This window comes from Capsicum annuum, chromosome 2 (genome assembly GCF_002878395.1).
Source record: "Capsicum annuum cultivar UCD-10X-F1 chromosome 2, UCD10Xv1.1, whole genome shotgun sequence".
NCBI lineage: Eukaryota > Viridiplantae > Streptophyta > Magnoliopsida > Solanales > Solanaceae > Capsicum > Capsicum annuum.
Window position 1 is genome coordinate 110,061,560 of NC_061112.1, and position 20,454 is coordinate 110,082,013.

The window sequence follows — 20,454 nt, forward strand, 5'->3', positions numbered from 1 at the left end:
ATTTACGCTAAGTCTTATATTTTTTGTTATCTTGGAAAATAAATACCAGACACTCAAGTGTAAGACAACAAATTTAAATTTTTAAGTGTCTTATATTATTTTCATATCAATTTAAGCTAAATCTTTTTTTTTTTTTTTTTGACTTAGAAACTAGTTATAATTAAAAATAACACTTAAATTGATGAAAAAAGATATTATTTTTGGTGAGTATAAGTTAAATCTTATACTTTTAGTTTTCTTAAAACATAATTTTACGCAAACTTTATTTATTCAAGGACTTGTTTGTATATTATTATTATAAGCTAAAAAGATTTTGCATGAACACTTTGTAGAAAGAAGAGAGCAAATTGATATTTGCATAGCGGCACTTCTTTTAGTGCGTTATGTTAATCATGTTTCGTATAACGCATTAAAAAACTAAGTTAGAGGTAGTTTGTAAACTTTATTTTTGTCTATTATTTTGTTTTGTTTTTGGAGGTGGGGTGGAGGTGGGGTGGGGGGATCATTTAGGTTCCAGACTCTATATATACCTTTGAGATTCACCATTCCCACACCACAAGTAGAAAGCTTTCTTAAAAAGAAGCTAAGATGGCCATAACTCTCAAGTCTTTAGTCACTCCTTTGCTTTTGTGTGCTTTCTTTATACTTATCTTACAGGTTTGCTTCTTTGTTCTTTCAATGCGTCTATAATATTTCACATGATCTCTTATGGGCAGTTATTGGATATTAAATTGATGATGTTGTTTTGATTATAGACTGAATTAGGATTTTGAGTTTATTGGGCATTTGGGCTCTAGATAAGTTATTTATACATACTAAATGATTTTTTCAATACAAATGAGCCAAAGTTGCTTGGGTGTGCCCGTAAGCAATGTTATGATCTACATAAACACCACATACTCAACATGATTCAAAGAGTGGGATATGCAAAGTTTATCATTTTTTTTTTTGTGTCGTTTGTGGATTAGAAGGACTATTTCTGATGAACCCCAGGACCTGATAGGAGCATCTCAACTATATTAGGAATCTAAGTGAAATTTTAGTGAGGGTCTTATCTTAATTTTTTTAATATATATAATTTTAGTTTTCTACCTTTTTGAGATGCAAAATCACTAATAAGATTTCTTATAGTCAATATATACTTTCTAATATAGTTAGTCCATTCAATTTCTCTTAAGACATTTTGACCTTAAGTGAGGGTTTAGCAATTTTAATTTTGAAAAACTTCTTTCGGCTAAAGCAACTATAGTAGAAGCTGCCAATATTATTCTATAAGTAATGTAGGCATTAAAGAAGGTATCAAGTCATTTTATCTAGCGGAGTATATCAATCACATTACTGTCTTCTACTTTTACTATTTCCCATAAACCTTTTAAGAAAATAAATGTAAATCATTAATGTCAGAGTGACTATTATGCATTAGGAATATTCAATATTAAGACAACGTCTTTTCAAATTCTCATTATCTAGTAATCTCAGTATTTGAGCACTAAGTAGAAAAAAAAATAGTCATATGTGTTGAATTGATTGAATCTATTTTGAAGTGAAAAATAGCTTGATTTACTACGTATAATAAGTAATCGACTCTAAAAAAAAAAAAAATCTTCTAGAGACATTGAAATTTCATTATCAACATTCTCATCATATTATTTCTTTCTTGCAAAACCTTCTTCTCGATGTTTTTTTTTTTTAGTTAAAAAGAAATCAAACTACTTGACTGATCTATGACAATACTAATATGATATCTTTTGATGGTAAAATTTTGTTAACTGGATTAACATTGAATAATGTATTATGCCAAATAGTCATACACAATAGAAAATTTCACGTAACACTCTATGGAGATTATTATTATTATTATTTTGAAAATTGAGTTGTTGTTTTTCTTTTTTATGCTAATAAAAGATTTATTTTTCTAAATATATATATATGTACACACTATCTTTACATGAAAATATGGACCTCCATAATTATGAACCCTAGACAATTGCTTAAGTGGGCACCAGTGTCTATTATTAGCTGAATAGTATAATGTTGTTTTCTTGTTGACAGCAGGTTGCTGCAGAGAATCCAATATCTGAAGCTGAAGATGAATCTGCACCAATCCTTCAAGTACATGCTCTGATCTTCTGTTCATGATGATGGTATCGTCATTGTGTTCCCGTTAAATTTTAAACTGAGACCCCTTATTTTTTGGGTGATATTAATGTAGGAATCGATGGTCAAACATATCAATGAGAATGCGGAAGCCGGATGGGAAGCTGCATTCAACCCCAAATTAACGAATTTCACGGTGAGACCATCATATAGCTAAAGAATTTAACTTCTAAACACTGACAGTGTAGAAGCAGAAGATAACTTCCTAGAAGAAGTGGAATTAGTAACCTTGAAAATATGGCATGTTATTAACTAATAATAGTTGCATTTTCTTTTAGTGGGATTCAATTTTGCAGCCATACACCAAAATTAAAACAGGCATTTATAATTATGTCTATAATTGGTTGTCACAGGTTTCCCAATTTAAGGGCCTTCTTGGAGAACTGCCTGCAACAGAAGGTGATTTGGAGGCAGTTCCTATTTTAACTCGTCCAAGACCTACACCGTTACCGGAAGAGTTTGATGCACGAGATGCTTGGCCTCAATGCAGCACAATTAGAGATATTCGGGGTCAGTTATTTCACTTCCTTGCTACGTTCCTTCGAGCTATAATTCCATAATAGACATTCTAATGTTTTCTATCTTTGCAAATCAATCACCGGGACAAAATTGCATCACAGATCAGGTGATTTTCTGCTACTGGTCTAGTTTCTTTCCATTAAATGGCACATTTCAAGTTCTCTCCGGTGGTCTAATCCTATAAATGTATGTTTCAGGGACATTGTGGTTCTTGTTGGGCTTTTGGTGCTGTTGAAGCGTTGTCTGATCGTTTCTGCATCCATTATGACGTGGTAAATTCTGTTGGACTATGTGACTGCCGAACTTAAAACTGTTAGAAGTGGCACATTTTTGTTTACTTACATATATCTTCAGCTCAACCTCTAACGTGTAAGGGTAATTCTTTTTGACGAGCCAAGCACGTAACTGCCACCTCATCTTAGCTTGTTGGTCTTTTTAACAAAGAAACTAAAGAAACAATAGAGGAAAATTCTAATAGAAAAAAATACTGCAGTGATGTCGAAGATAATTGTTTTATTAATAACCAGAAAAACCAGAGACACACATTTATAGCTGCAATTCCTATCTAAAAAGTAGAAAAATATGCTAATGGCTTATTGCAAATCAAATCACAAATGTTCTGTCACTGATGTTAACTTTTAATGTGTAATGCAGAATGTCACTCTGTCTGCAAATGATCTCATCTCGTGCTGCGGTGCTTTTTGCGGGAGAGGTTGTAAGGGTGGAAATTCTGTAGCAGCGTGGAGATACTTTCGACGTAGGGGAGTGGTTACAGAAGAGGTAATGGGGACTTGTGATCTAGAGTAGTCAGTAGTGTGACACTTTATGATCAATCACTAACAAATTGAGTTTATACTGGCAGTGTGATCCTTACTTTGACCAGATCGGATGTCCCCACCCTGGTTGTTCACCTAAATATCGCACCCCAAGGTGTCGTGGGAGGTGTGTCGACGGGAACCAAAAATGGGGGAATTCAAAGCATTATGTTGTCAAAGCATACAGGATCAGACGTAATACCCGCAGAATCATGGCAGAAATTTACAAACACGGACCAGTTCAGGTCTCTTTCACTGTGTACGCGGTAAGAAGGAGAAGTATTAATAGTGCAAAAGTTCTGGTATTATGAATTGTGTCATACAGTTTTCAAGTAAGGCGTCTTTGTTGTCTCTTTATATTAGCAACACTCTCTGGCACTCAATGATTGAAACTTGTTGTCAATAACAGGATTTTGCTCACTACAAGTCTGGAGTTTACAAGCATGTAAAAGGGAAAAAATTGGGAGGCCATGCTGTTAAGATTATCGGATGGGGAACTAGTGAGCAGGGAGTGAACTATTGGGTATGATGTTGATGTGTTGGAGTTATCGGCTTCTATTTTCTATTTAAAATCATACGTCGTTTTGTCAAAATTTAATCACCTTCTTTATACCTTCTTGCAGCTCGCTGCTAATTCTTGGAATAGAGACTGGGGTGATGTATGTCCTTAATTTTCTCACCACTTTATAATAAGCTTGTTGTGTAAATGATGAATGTATATATATCTCCATGATGACAGGATGGATTCTTCAAGATCAGAAGAGGAACAAATGAGTGTGGCATTGAAAATACTATGGTGGCTGGAATTCCTTCAAGAAGAAATTTGAATGCGGAACTTGATGATGCTTTCCCTGATGCTTCACTATAAATGGCCTACTATTTCTTCAGAATAGTCGTAGTAATGTAATATGACTTGTGAACTTGAATATTTACTTGTTGGTAGGCCGAGGGTCTTTCGAAATTCTCCCCAATTAATCCCCACTTTATGGGATTTCACTGGCTATGTTATTGTTGTCGTCGTTGTTGTTGTTTGAATAAATAATCACTTGTTTGTTACATTATTATTTCCACTTTTCAGTTTTTATGACCAACTAAGAAACAATTTTACTCCGGCAAGCTGCCCCAGCACTATTGTTTGGTACGCAAGATAGGGTGAGATATCCCTGATTTATTATTACATTTATATCATATTTGATTGATGATATGAATTGATCCATAGACTAATTTATTCCATCAATCAAATAGGGATAAATCTAATGTCAAACTTAGTTTTGGGATATCCCACCTTATCTTATCCAACATGGGATTATTTTATACCACCTCCCACGTGGTACAAATTAATCCAGAAATTATAATTCTAAAACTTAATTCCGTGATAATTTAGTTTACGTATCAAATGGCCGTGTTCTTCTACTCCCCTATAACCTGTCTACCCCCGACAGAATATCTTCCAGGTTCCTTGCACTAGACTATCTGTATTAATAAAAAATCTACTTGCGACATGCGACGTGTAAGAGGTTAATACACGACGTTAAAGTCCCGGGCAGACATGACAAAAATTCATGCCGTGATGACGTGGAAGAAAGAATAAAAGGAACAAGAATGTTAGAAGGATCAGGTCTAGTGAAACTTTCTTGTTTACTGAGGTTCATTTGTTGTAATCTATAATGAGTAGATCTTCCTTGCTTGTTGGGGATTCTGATTTCAAGCGGGAGAAGAGAAACTTTATATTTCGTTTTATGCTGATCGAGTGCATTGGTTACTATAAATTTCTATAATTATATATACGGGAGAGAAGAAGGAAAAATTTGAACAAGGGGAATTGTAAAAAAATCAATTCTCATCAACTAGTTAAAAGTTCATACTTGCAATCAAAAATTAAACGACTAAGTCTTTTCACGAAGATTGGAATCTCACATAAAGTTATAAATTTGTTTGAGTTATTCAGGTAGTCTTTCATATAATAAATCGATTATTTTGAAAAATATATCTTCATTGTTCAGACTCAACAACCATTAGCAAAACACAATTCAAAATATGATTATAAGGACTAGAAACCTATAATAAAATGAAAACTTAGAAAGAAGGAAGTGCCTACCAGAAAGAAAAATAGCACGAAAAAACAGGCTCTGGATTGACGTTAGTATTGTAAGAAAATTGTAAAATTACAGTAATTAGTGTTAAAAATGTTTTAAAATAAATGTATGATGTTTCATTGAATCTTTTCATATTCGTAATTATTAGTTCTGAAACTTGATTATTTTTTCATCGTATATTCCTAATTGTAGTGATTCTTTTCATATTTTTAAATTAAATTGACTAATTACGGATAATAATATCTACACATCTTCCTATTCTAAAATATATTTTTATGCACTATCGGTTAAAATGTTCCTTTTTTAATATTTATGTTGAGAGTTGAGAATATTGTCTTTTTTGTTACTTATTTTCAGTATTAGAAATTTCTTGAAATTCTATTCTTTCTTTACATCATTTAAAGAATTTTCTCCCACATTACATAGATTATATAAGAGTTTTTACAGAAGAAAAACAATTCTTGAATAACGAATTGAAATATTTAAAAAGATTATTTTAGAAAAATTTAATATGCGGAAGTCTAATTCGCGCAAAATGCAAATAACTTCACTAGTCTAAGTACTCCTTCGAGAATATAATATCATTCCAATTTTCAAATCACTCACTTTTATCTGATTATTTATCCGGCCAGCATGTTGTTCATTTAATGACCTTAAAAGAAACAATTTTTTTTTTTTTTGTTTCATACGAGTTTAATTTTAAGTTGATTGATTTGGTATAATAAGTAACATCTCATGAAGAAAGGTCAGAGATTGATTTTTACTCTCAATGTCTTTTCAATCGAGCTTGTCATTCAAAATTTTACTTTTAGTGTAATTAACATGAGCCCGGAGTCAAAAGGACTCCTTTTTAAATCAAAAATATTAAAAGGGACACTTAATTTCAAAAAAAAAAAAAAAAAAATGTGGTGGGACCATAGACTTGTAAGTCACTTGGCCCAAAGCAACTTGTAAGTTGACTGGGCGACAGCGACTTCCATGGTAAACAAATGACTTACAAGTTAGAAGAATCATTTTGATAGTATCCTGTTATCCAATACGATAATCTTCTAAACACAATTATGGTAAACGTGAGGCAATCATTGAAGCAATAATAATAATAAAATAAATGGTTAGCTAAAAAAGTAAAATTAATTATTAACTACAAATTTCTTGATACGTGCCAAAAGAGAATTACTCGGATGGTAAGTATCTCTCACTTATAATTTTAATATTTGAGTTTAAATCACAAACGGTGGGAGCTCCTAGTGCTAGGAAGGGGCAAAAAAGGATATTATTCATTATTAATTCGTGGTTAATTTGCTACGATCTAGCTAAGAAATTATTTTTAATAATTCATCATTATTAGAGACACTGCACCACCTTGGTCAATATATGTTTGATTAATTGTCTCATGGTTTCAAGGCTACTAGTTTAGCCGCACATGACTCGCACATATAATGTTTGATTATTTAAAATTAAAAGATTTTGCCTATTGCGGAAATTTTTTAGAAAAGTGTAAAATTCAAATCACTTTTCAAAAAACTTTCACACTTTAATATAATAATGTAAACATAAACATATACATATATATGTTTTACCACTAAAAGTTTCAAGTGATTGATGGATCATTATTTTTGCGTTTGTCATATAGTACCTCTTTTCCTTACTTTTTTTTTTTGGTGAAAAGGATAGATTAAATTAGGAAAGTTTCAGCTGTTGTCGTAGTTAGTAGCCACATCCCGACATACTGGGCTAATATAATTACTGGGAATAGTTTTCCCTTAAGTAGTACCCTGTTTGTCTTTCATCAAAATAGTTGCAACACTAGGGAGAGGGAAAGACAGTACATGGAGGTTATCAAAAGGGGCTGCACTAGTTGCCATTTTTGCTAGTGCATCTGCCACTTGGTTTTGTTCTCTAAAAGTGTGGACAGGAGGAGCAGCTTGGGTTTCCTTCAGCAATGACCTGCATTCATACAAAACATTGTGATAATGAGATTCTGAGTTGTTTAGGGAGTGTATAACTTCACTGACATCAACATGAACCTCCAGAGGATTAATGTTATTTTGTACAGCAAAGAGTAGCCCTCTTCTTAACGCAAGGATTTCGGCATGAAGGGGACTGACTTGTGCTATCATTTCATAAAATCCCAAAACCCAGTTACCCTCATGGTCTCTAATCACACCTCCCAACCCTGACTTACCCTTGTGACTGTTACACCCTCCATCCATGTTAAGCTTAAACACAGAATGAGTAAGAGGTTCCCATCTTATTTGAATGGTGACTCTATTTTCGGTGTGGGTGCTATTCTTTTGGATCAACAATGAGTATTCAATAGCATGGTTGATGGAGCTTTCCGTTCTAATACTAGCTCGATTGTTGTTGAATTGATTATCGTTCCTACTAAGACAAATTGTCCAGATGCATTGTGGAACTAGATTACCCCAGTTGGTGTAGTCATTGAAGGATTCATTCTTGATGTTCTTCCAAGTACTTGACCAAGAGACATTATCCAAGTTGTTAAGAAGGGTCAGAGGATTAATTTCACCAATTTGCTGAATATTTTCCCAAAAGTTAATGCCTTTGGAGCATTGAAAAAAAATGTGGTTAACTGTTCCAGTTCCGTATTGCAGTAGTGGTAGTGCGGGTCCACATCCATCCCTATTCTGTTAAGGTACATGTTGGTAGGGAGTCTACCATGGACAAGTAGCCACAGGAAAGTTATAATTTTATTTGGTACATTGGCTTTCCAGATTTCCCGAAAGTAGTTAAAGTTTCCATGATAAGGTTTTCCTGTGGCATGAGTGATGGCCTCATAAGAACTGGAAATGGTAAACTTACCATCATTTGTGAGTTTCCAATAAGGATGGTCATTTTTGTTGGTCAAAGGAGGGGGTTTTAAGTGTATAAAAGTTTGCTTGATATGATCAGGTAGTTCAAAAGATACCCGAGACAAATCCCAGCTCCCATTTGTAACCATATCCTTGATTGTAAGGTTTTATTCCTCAGCATTCAAGGGACCTTGAATTTTGTGTCTGATTAGGTCGGTGTTAGGTATCCAAGGATCAGTTAGGAACTTGGCATTGTTTCCTTGATGAACAAACCAGGCAAGGCCTTTTCTGCATTCTTTCCAGCCACTCTTGACATTCCTCAAGGTTGTAGAAACCCAGGGGTATGTTTGGTTATTCCGTTAAAGGCTATGGTACTTGGTAGTGAGAACCTTAGCCCACAGTTTATTGTGGTTTCTGAATAGATGCCAAGCTAGGCTAGCATGCATTGTTCTATTTCTGTATTCAGCGTTTGGAGTCCAAGGCCTCCATTGAGCTTACTAGTTGCAAGAATGTACCAGCTTAGAAGATGAATCTTCTTTTTATCCTCCTTACTTCCCTAAACAAAGTTTCTTTGGATTCGGTTTGTAGATTCCAAGGTCTTTTGTGGAAGCTTGATGAATTACATTACATGAGTGGGCATGCTATTTAAGGTAGATTTAGCGAGAACAGTTCTACCCGTCATGTTCAGTATATGGGTCTTCCAACCAGCTAACTTACTGTTCATATTATCAATGATGTATTGAAAGTCAGCATGGGTTGGTTTACTATCAAGGATAGAGGATCCAAGATATTTTCCAAAAGAATTGTCTCTTTTTATGTTAAGAATGTCGCAGCATTCATGGGTATAACTGGTACTGCAATTTTTTGAGAATATAATGCTTGACTTAACATTATTGATTTTCTGGCCGAAAGCTTGATCAAACTGGTTCAATGCTTGGAGAATGGTAGTGCAGTTTTTTCTGTCAGCTTAGACAAAAAGAGTTAGGTCGTCTGCAAAGAATAGATAGGAGATTTTGGGCCCACTAGTGGTGATTTTTATGGGGTCCCATTGCTTTTGGAGCACAACTTTGTCAACAATTTTAGAAAGTCTTTTATGCAAAGAATAAACAGGTAGGGTGAAATGGGATCCCTCTGGCGTATGCTTTTAGTTGGTTCAAATAAGGGTGCTGGCTTTTCGTTAATAAGAATGGAAATCGTGGAGGTGGAAACACATGACATGATGAGTTTGGTAAGATTGGTTGGGAAGTTGAATTAAAAGAGGGTGTCATGGATGAAGGATCATTCTAGTCTGTCGAAAGTCTTCTCTAGGTCTATTTTCAGGATCATGTTGGTTTTCTTTCCCCTCATTTTCCTAAAGTGGCTTATGTATTCTTGGACTATGATTGCATTGTCAGCAGCTCATCTGTTAGTTAGGAAGCTTGCCTAGTTAGGACCAATGAGTTGGTCTAAGTAAGGCTTGATCCTACTGACGATGATTTTGGTGATGAGTTTGTAGCTGAATTTACATAGCCTAATGGGCCTGAAATTTCTAATTGAGTTGGCATTTGGACTTTTTGGGATGAGGCAGATGTATGTGGTGTTAGCCTCCTTAGGCATGCAGCTCTTCCTGATAGTTTGGTGGCAGAAATCAAAGGTATTTTGCCCAACTGTTTGCCAGTATTTTTGGTAAAACAGTAGGTGTAGACCATCAGGCCCAGGGGCTTTTAAGGGGTGAAAGGATTTGAGGGCTCTAATCACTTCACTATCTCTCAGAAGTTTATGAAGAATAGTTTTTGCATCTTCTGAAAGGTAAGGCTCATGGTAGCTTTGCTGAAGAGGGGTTCTCTTGGAATTATTCTGTTCAGTAGAGTAGAGAGAGGTAAAAAAATTAGAGATATGGGTGGAGATACCCTCTTCTCCCTTAATTAGTTGGCCAGCCTCATCCTTAAGAGTAAGGATTCAGTTTCTTCTTCTTTTATTAAGGGTGGTGGCATGAAAGAACTTGGTGTAAGCATCGCCCTCACTGAGCCAAGTGATTCTTGACTTGGTCCTCCAAAAATCCTTCTCACATTGAAGGGTGAGGCTATACTACTCAAGCAATTCCTTTTCCAGATTTTGAAGAAAGTTGCTATGGGGGTAGTTAGGGGATTTTTGGACACCATCTAGTCTAGCTAGCATTCTTTTTAAGTTTTGAAAGATATTTTCAAAGACTCTAGTATTCTAGATTCTAGCTTTATTATGGAAATGGTTGATGGAGTGAAGGAGGTCGTGGTTACTCTAAAAGTACTGGTAGACAAGGTTTTGAAAGGAATAATGGTGACCCCACATGGGTTCAAACGTGAAAGATTTATTGGAGTGGTTTGGTCTAAAGCCTAGGACATCAACAAGGATGGGGGAATGATCAGACTTAGTCCTTGGTAGGTGTGTGATATGGCCTCTGGGTATTAGTTTATCCAGAGGTTATTCGCTATGCACCTATTAAGTCGCTCAAAGATAACCTATCTTCTATTCCTATAACGCTTATTGGTCCACATGTATTTGTTACCTTTAAAGCCTAGATCTACCATGCTACAATGATTTGTACATTGTCAAAGTTGGCAACTCTAGTAGGATTAATAGGAGTTCCTCCTAACTTTTATTTGGATTAAAGAACCTCACTAAAATCCCCACCCATGAACCATCTTTCTTTGTGGTTATCAACTATATTACACAGTCCATTCCATAGATTCAGACGGTAGTGTAATTCGGGCTAGCATACATAGTAGAAAAAAGCCAAAGAGGGTTATCAGGGCGTACCTTAATCATGACATGAATACCTTGAGTAGGGGTGGATATATTTTCTAGGTGCATGAGATCCTCCTTCCACATGATAGCTATACCGCTAGAGAGGCCAACAACATTAGCCTGAATGTAAGAATCAAAACCTAGAGCACTGGTTAGGGACTTATGTTCAGCCATTTTTGTTTCCAAGAGTACTAGCATTGCAGATCTGTGGATGTTAGTCATTACTTGACACTGCCTCCTAAAGGTCGCACTATTTCTCCCCTAGTATTCCAAATTATAAATTTTATCATTGACATTGGATTATTGGTTCCTTGATTCATCGGGGTTTTTTCTTTCTCCCTCGGTGCTGTTTGGGGCTCAGAATGACAGCTGGAGGGGTCTTTTCTATTGCATCTCTTCGCTATTATAGAGAACGTTGTCATTTTCATTGGTGAGTGAGCAATAGTAGCTGCGCTGAAGGGCTCTTTGAAGCTTCTGTGAAGAGTCCTTTCCAGCAGGAATGGTTCTAGCTTGTTTCCCCAAAGGTGTGTAAGAAGCTTTCTATTTCTTTGTTATTTTGTCTCAGCTACTGTAGAATCAATATGGTTTCGCCTCTTAGGTCGTCTACCCTTCCAGAGAAATTGACAACAATTAGGCTCATGGGTTCAGCATTGTAAAGTTGGGTGACTGGTTGTTTAAAAGGTATAGGGTGTTCGACATGAATGGCATACTTTGGAATATCTGGGTCATCAGCGTGTTGACCTCCTCCATAGAGCTCAGGTGCTGATATTCTGGCAACTGTGTCAAGAGAATTATTTGTTTCCAAACTTTTTCCCCAAGTCTCTGCATTGCTTGGTCCACTATCTCCTTTGCTATCTGAGCTAAGTAGGCTGGGTCCTGAAAGAAGATGGCTATAGGTTGTGATCCCACCATTATCTTGAGCTGTATCCATTTCCCCTCCAATACTTTTTCTATCCACGATGATGGTTGGTGGTCCGACTGTGTTATAGTGGTTACAAAGTAAAGGGGGTGTATGTGTTCCTTGGTAGTTGATCCATTTGAGAATTCTGGTAGTGAAGGATGTCGATTTGAGTGTCATTTGTTTTCGGCCATGGAGGTATAATTAAAAGAAACGTATTAATGGAGTTAATGGATTTGATAGTTAAAGTCTTTTCAGTAGCTTGGGGGTTATGATTACACTTGGTATGGGAGGAATTGATTTTCTCTGGAGGAGATGGAGAGAAGATGTCCATAGGCTCTGCTAAAGAAAAAAGAGTGGTACTGATCTCGAGGGCTGCAAAGTAGTTAATGGAGTGGTTGGCCGAGTATTTAATGGAGTTGGTTTTAGGACCAGCCTTTTCACTATTCTTATTAAAAGCATTTTTGTTTTTGTGGTATATCAAATTATTATTATCTTTTCCTTTCATGGGTCCTGGTGGTCCACAAGCAATTTAATTTCCTTCTCTTTGCGTATCAATATTAGCATTGCTATTATTTATTATTTTCTTGTTCTATTTTGGGGTGGTGACTCCTTTGCTAAAGCACTATTAGGATTTAATTTAGAAGAGGTGTAAGTGGACTTACTTGGTTGAGGTGTTGGGTTTCTTAACTGGACATGGTGAGCATGTTTATCATGCTGATCCATCCCTGCCCTGTTCGCACCTCTCTTTTTCGGAAAAGTCACTGTTTGTCATTCTCCTACTGGCAGCATCATCGTAGATGTTGATGGGGTGTCTGGGTTCAATGGTGATGATTTGAAGTATGCGCAATTTCGTAGCTGGTGACTAATTCTCCCTCAATTGGTGCACAATATCCCTTCCCCTTCATACACCACTTTTTGGGTATGCGTACCAATCGTAATTGAGGTTTTGACTGGTACTTTGATCGGTGCTTGGATGTAAATTCTAGCATATCGGCCTCGTAGAACAGCTGATGTGCAGGTATCAATTTTAAGTTATTGATCCAATTTCTGTCCTACTTTCTCAAGTGTACTTCGATCATAGAACTCCGTAGGAAGTTGCGGCAGCCTTACCCAAATCACAGTGTGGGTTAGGATGGCCTTCTCCGGTACCAAATTGGGTTCGCAACATTTGATTGATAGGAATTCTCCAGCGATGAACCACGATCCGCCATAGAGGATCTTCTGTTTATTTTTCAACAGTTCCAATTTGGTTGTATAGTATTCATGCCCAAGATCGATTAGTGTTAGTGGCTCCGTCAGTTTCCATAGCTCTTGTAGCTTGTTTTTGATATATGAGTAGGCCAGCGTCTTTTCATAGACTTTGAGGATTATGGAGTGCTTCCATGGTTGGTAAATTCTCCGTTTGTCCTCTTCTGTGAGCACTATTGCATCATCATTGTGATTTGGGGGTTCTAGAGAATACTCCTGTTGTAATGAGTAAGTTTTGCAGTTATGGGAATCTTGGATCAGCAATGCTTCTTTGAAGGAATTAACTTTTACAACAGTATCGATTTGGTCCTCTTCATTGCGTTTGTGGTTGTTAGATATGCTGGTTTGGGTGGGTCTAGTGGCGTTATCGGGGTTGCGTTAACTGTGTCCTTTTGCATTGAGAGAAAAGTCACTGTGTGAGCTAGCAATATAAGGATTTCTTTTCCTTGTTGCTACATGTTAAAAGAGACACATCAATTTGAACCATATTTATATTACAATTATTTTTTTTTATTATATTTACAATCTTTTCTTATTTTTAAAGTCAAATCCTTACAAAATCATTGATTATATTCTTATTACATACTTAAAACTTAAAAAAAATTGGTAATTCTTAAATTTTCTTATTCTAATAGTTTTATATTCATTTCTAGATTTTTCCAATCTTCTTAAAATCAAATTTACTTGATTTAGAATTCTTAAACTAATGAAAAAGTATCAGTTGCCATTAATTTTGATGACTTCCAATAACGAAAGGTTTTACCATAAATATATTTAATTAATTTTCAACTCTTAAATTAGAAAAAAAAAAAAAAGAAATTATGATGACTTCTAATAAGGAAAGATTTTATCATAAATATATTTAGTTAATTTTTAACTCTTAAATATTAGAAAAAAAATAGTGAAAAGATAATTTTTGTCTAAAGCAAGGACTTTTAATGAAGGACAAAAAGTTCAAACAACATTTCTAAGATCCTTTACACTTTTAATATATTATTATTATTATTATTATTATTATTATTATTATATATTATATTAATATAATATTATATTATTATAGATAACATTATTATCGAGAATTTAAGGTGACTATAGTTGTGCTTATTTTATTGTTAAATATTATCATTAATCCTACTGAGAATTGGACAGAATTAGTATAAATTTATAATAGAAACAATTTGATGCTTTTTACATATCCCTCGAGATGAGGTTGTAATGTTTACCATGCAAGTCGTTGCGGTCCAGGTGACTTGCAAGTCGTTGCTGGCCAGGCGACTTACAAATCGCTGTGGGCTAGGTGACTTGTAAGTCGCTATGGACCTAGCGATTTATAAGTTGCTGGTCTCACAACGTTTTACCCCTTTAGTTTTTTTTCGGAATCAACTATCCACTTTGATATTTTTGATTTAAAAAGAGCTCTTTTGGCTCTAATTAACATCTAATATGTAATTCGCAAGCAGTGAAAAAAATGAATTTACCAATGGACAATTTCTAAAAAAATTCCCAAAAATACAGGAGTAATTAAAAGATGAACTATTAATACTTTTACAAAGAAAATCCGGATTGGATTTGATTTTTAAGTCAATTTTGTTATTTAACATGCATAATATGCATAGATCTTGAAAATTAAGTATATGTATTATTCATCTATAATTTATATCTACAATCTATATCAAAATCTATAATCTATATCTATATCTCTAATCTCTAATCTATATCTATATCTATAATATATAATCTATAATCTATAATTTATATCTATGTATCTATATAATATATTAAAAGTGTGAAGACCCTTAAAAAAGTGATTTGAACTTTTTGCCCTTCATTAAAAGACTATTCTTTAGACAAAACCGTCCTTTCACTATTTTTTTTAATTCATTATTTAATTATTTTTTATTATGTTAACTAAACCTTCTAAAATATATGGGACTCCTAGATATTAATTACTCCCTCCGTCCCAAATTATGTGTTGCCATTTGATCGAACACGATATTTAAGAAATAAGTATTGACTTTGTTAAAGTTACAAAATTACCCTTCTTAAAGAAAAGGGTAATAGTATTTAAAATCAAGTGGGATCACTTTTAATTGAAAAGACAAATAAAAAAGGAGTAATAGTATATAAAATTAAGTGGGACCACTAAGGGTAAAATTGTAATTGTGTCTTTAAAAACTTACTAAATAAGGAAAGGCGACATTCTTTTGGGGACGGACCAAAAAGGAAATGGCGATACATAAATTGGGATGGAGGAAGTAATATTTTTCTTTCTACTGTTCAACTAGAAAAATACTCCTAAATAGGACTCTACTAAGAAAATACTTCTATAAATATACGAAATAAGATATATACCTCTTGAATTTGTAAGTCAGTCTTCTTTCCTTTTTTCCTTATGAAATTATTCTATGAATTGTTACATATGGTAAAAATAAATTCGTCCATAGACAATTGAGATTTGGGTTCAATTTGCATCTTTATTACCTCTTTTTTTTTCAAGTTAATTAATATAATTCTCAATATTTGTATGGTCTATTTCACATTTATGTATGTTATTTTGTTTTTGCTTTGTCACGAAAGTTGAGGGTGATGCTTTCTTATATGTATCTTGACGTTGTTGTAAATATGTCATGTTAATATTTATATTCATTGAATTATGTATGTTTTTATGGAGTATTTTCTCTATTTGATGCTCTCTCGATATTTTAACTTTGCGATTATACTTTGATCAATTAAGGTTAATTTTTCTTGCCTATTGGGGAAATATGATTGGTGCTCATCTAACTTGATTCAATTGCAGATCCAGATTGATGGATGTTCGATTTTCTAACCCTTAATTTCTTCTCTATTTTTGTCAACAAATAGAAATCAATGTGTGTGTATATATGTATCTTCTTTGTTTTCATTCAAGTGATTCTTTAGGGTCAAAGTTTTTGCTCAGATGAAAATTATTGTAACACCTTGCATTTTTGGGCTAGAATTTTAACCGTCATTCTACTTGTATAAGCTCTAATACAAATGATTCCCATGTGAATATAAGTTTAATGATCATTATCCTAGTGTGTGAAGTGCTTTTGAGGTGAAAAATGTTCATAGAAATCACTTAGAGCAAAGTAGAGCTATATAACACCTCGAGAGTACACCCTGGGCGTCACACGGTGCTTACGGTCACAAGTGACCACAAGCTAACCCATGACTGGTACCTGCTATGAGCACTGAATAAAACTAATAACAAAAGATTATTTTGCAGAATTTAACTGAAAATGTCATAAGGTTTTAACAACTGTAATCAATACTAAAATATGATGTTAACATCTGAAAACATACTGAAAACTGACTAACTGTCTGTAATAGTCTGAAAGTGTCTAATTGAATAACTGAGGAGTTGATGGGACAAGCCACCATCTAACTCTGACTGTCTGCTAAGACTGAAAAACTGAAATAAACATAACTGGTCCTCGAAACTATGGACTCACCACTGCTGTTGTTACTGGTGTGTTGGGATATCTAGGTTCGGACGGGAACTTGGGCGTCCAAACCTATGATATTAAACATCATAGCGCAAGAAATAGGTATGCGATCAGTACTTTGAATATACTGATATGCTAAATGAGGTAAGGCTGAGATGCACGGGTTCATGTGCATGAATAATAACCGACTGAATGAAAAATATGGAATAACTAAATATGAACTAATAACTAGATGGATGATATGAGATAACTTAGTAAACATACATGAAGTAGAAACTGACTGGTTAGCATGAGATTACTAAATATAAATGCGTGGAAGCTGTAAAATCTGAGAATACATGATCAAGCATATAATATGTTTCTGATATAGTTTGTAAACTAAAATACTAAAATCTGATAAACTGTATGCTATGGTCAAGCAAAATTGAACTGAGTTCTAAACTGAATACTGAAACTAAAACTGTGGGAGGTATCATCTAACCGACATTCTCCAGTCTGAGCTTATCGGGGTCCAACCTGTGACCCCAGTTGGAAGGGTGCTAGTATCGTGCCAGTGGTACTAATAGTGGATGTGAGTCAACCCTATCTAACATAAAGATATTTTGTCAACCTTCACTGGCAGGAAAACTCATATGAGATATGTCAACCCTTATCTGGCAGGAAGATATCTCAACCTATGCTGACTACATAGTTTTGTAACTCAGGGATTGCTACTAAGGGTCAAACCCTATACTAACAGGAATGCCCCTATCCCTAGGTTTGCTAGGTGCTGAATCCTACTCCCAACTGAACCGACACTGATTACGGGACTTAGCTAAGCTTAACTGAAGAGGGAATTGACTCAGATTATTAAACTGATCTAAGTTTGACTGATATGTTAACTGACTGAACTGATAATGCTCATACGTGTCTGAAATTATTCTGAAACTACTAAGACTAAGTAAACAGCAAAATTTTAGATATTCATAACCCCCAAGACTCGATAACAATAACAACAGGGTCACATGAAAGTTTTAAAACCATGAAAGGAAGTCATTGTTCACAATTATTCACTTAAGCATTTCATCAAATATATGGGGACCAATACTTTAACATGGGGATACTGCTAGACATAATAAGATAGCACGATCACATAACAAAGTCATAAACAGAGGATTTATTCCAAATTCTCATGAACATGATATGGAAACCACAATATTTAAAACATACTATAATGCATTCCACATGAGACAATTCATAATCTTAACTTGTAAACTTGTAATAAATAGTCATTGTTCAAAACCTAATCATTTAGGCATTTCATCAAACACTTGAAATTCATGGTTTAAACTAAACATGAGAATAGTTTTAAAACTTGTAGTAATCTCATGATTTCACTTCTAAGGTCACCAATTAGGGTTTAAATTTAACAAACAACACCATTCAAACATGTAAGGTTTAATATCACCAACAATTTCATAAAAACATGATTAAAATTTGAAATTCATGTAAGTTCATGGACAAAATTCATAAAAATATGTAATAAGGGTTGCTTTCAATGAAAATATATTGTAAACATCATGTATAATCAAAATCCATAAAAGCTTCATGGAGAGAAATCATTATAAACATGTAATTTCATAATTTAAAATATAAAAAATGGATTCTTGGACTCCATGGGTGAAAAGGGACCAGAGATAAACATCTAACATACCTTAGGGTTTTAATCTTGCAAAAGAATTGTAGTTCTTGATTGTTCTTGGGTAGAGAAGCTTGAGTCCTTAAGCTTTCTTGAGGAATTAATGGTTGAACTTGATGAATTTGGGTGGTGGCTAGGGTTTATTTTGAAGAGAAATTATGAAAACATGGATTATAATGTTTGGACTAATGACTAAATACCGTTTTTGGTTGAATATAATGAAGGAAAAAGGACTTAAATTCCCTTGGTAATTAAACTCGAAACTGGAAACTGAAAAATCTCGATTTTGCATAACGGCACGACGCGGTGCAATCTCATCAAGCCACCGAAAAATGGACAATCTTGATTTTCCACTTTGGCGCAATACGGTGCTATCATGTTTTGTCACTAGAAAGGGACGAGCCCCATTTTGCCCATCACCGCGTCGCCTAACTAGAAAAAGGACGAGCGCAAAATTTCACTTCTTCGTAATGCGGTACCTGCCCCACTGCGATTCCTAATGTGACACAGTCCTATCACGTTGAGTTACTGGAAAGGGGACGAATGTGATTTTGGAGGTCACTGCGATGCGGAGCTTCGGTGAACTACTGCTTTCACTAAAAATGTCAAAACTTCTCATCCGGGTATCAGATTAAAGCAAAATTGGTATAGTTGGAAAGCTAATTCAATTATCTATCTATCGATGGGTCATGAGCTCAAAATTTCTTAGTAAAACAAAATCTATATTTGCTTAATGTTGACTATAAGAACATCCTTCTCAAGAATTCAATCGATAACGAATATTTTGATTCATCTAATAGCTAGGAGATACTTGATGCCTTAATATACATTAAAATCACTAATAAAACTGCTAAAGCACTAAAATTTATTTCTCATGATCTTGAAGCATGGTTCCAATATTGGCTGGGATTCTCGGGGTATTACAAGCTAAGAGCCTTAGATCCGTTCAAAGTTTGATATTTGATTCTAAAAGTGTCTACTTTAAACATGTATAATTTTTTATATAAGTAGAATTTTTCATCTCAAGACTCATCAAATTATAGATAATAGAGTCAACTTTTCAACGATACCAATTTTGCCTTAATCCGATAACCGAGCAAAAAGTTATGACCTTTTTTGTGAGAAACAGTAAGCTGTCACGATAGCCTCGCATCGCGAGGTCTAATCCACCTTTTTGGAGGTTGCATCATGAGGTGTACTTCACTTTTCTGAAGGTCGCGCCACGAGGGTCATTTACACAGAAAAAAAGGCCAAGGGCAGTTGGGTCCTTTTTCCCCAACCCAAGTCATCCAAAACACGAATTGGAACTCCTAAAAGGGTATTATTTGCCCCTTTCACTCCAAATTGCTCTCAAAAAGCCATCGTCCATTCCCAAGAACAAAAATCCAAGTGTCATCTCCCAGGAATCAGGAAGTTAAGTTCCAAATTCAAAGTTCTCTTCAAGGATTCTTTTAAGGAAGGTATGTGGGGTTATGAACAAAAATACTCCTTTCATCCTTATACCTAAAACTAGTTTTAAAGTTGAATTTACATGAATTTCAATTTAGGGTTCATACCCAATTATCATTATTTGAAGTTTATGAAGTTACAAGTGATTTAAGTGTTGAATTTCATATCTACTTTCACAGGTTTATGCGTGTGACTTGAATTTACATATTGAGAATTGAATTTCATTATCTTGACTAGAATTGTTAAATTATTTCAAAAATTTTAATGTTTAGCATGAAGTTTGTTGTGATTTGATATGATTTTAAAGTATGGGTTATAAACCCTTAGGTTAAGTCTTGATATTTCAAGAAAGATGATGTTTAAGCATTCTTTAATAAGTATGTATTCAGATTTTAAGAAAGAATTGATCTTTTTATCTTAAGCTAAGATTAGAATCCACAGTTATTCATCTTGATAATGATTTAAAGGAAGAGAAGCATAATTGGTTTTCATTTATAATCCCCTATGCTATTTTAAGATAGATTTCCTAAAGTCTAAGTGATAAGAAT

General features: G+C 34.5%; 1 protein-coding gene across 2 annotated transcripts; it reads left to right on the top strand.

Annotated features, from left to right (window-relative positions):
* Window positions 1-522: 522 nt before the first annotated feature.
* Window positions 523-4,547, top strand: LOC107861089 (cathepsin B-like protease 2). Of its 2 annotated transcripts, none has more exons than XM_016706474.2 (11): window positions 523-657; window positions 2,056-2,112; window positions 2,213-2,293; window positions 2,511-2,667; window positions 2,778-2,782; window positions 2,874-2,948; window positions 3,331-3,456; window positions 3,539-3,757; window positions 3,901-4,014; window positions 4,115-4,150; window positions 4,231-4,547. In XM_016706474.2, exons 1-11 carry the CDS (start codon window positions 589-591, stop codon window positions 4,357-4,359), a joined length of 1,068 nt encoding a protein of 355 aa, XP_016561960.1. In that variant the 5' UTR covers window positions 523-588; the 3' UTR covers window positions 4,360-4,547. The 2 variants fall into 2 exon arrangements, with proteins under 2 accessions (XP_016561960.1, XP_047262566.1); XM_047406610.1 differs by having other exon boundaries at window positions 551-657; window positions 2,053-2,112.
* The last annotated feature ends 15,907 nt before the right edge of the window (window positions 4,548-20,454 follow it).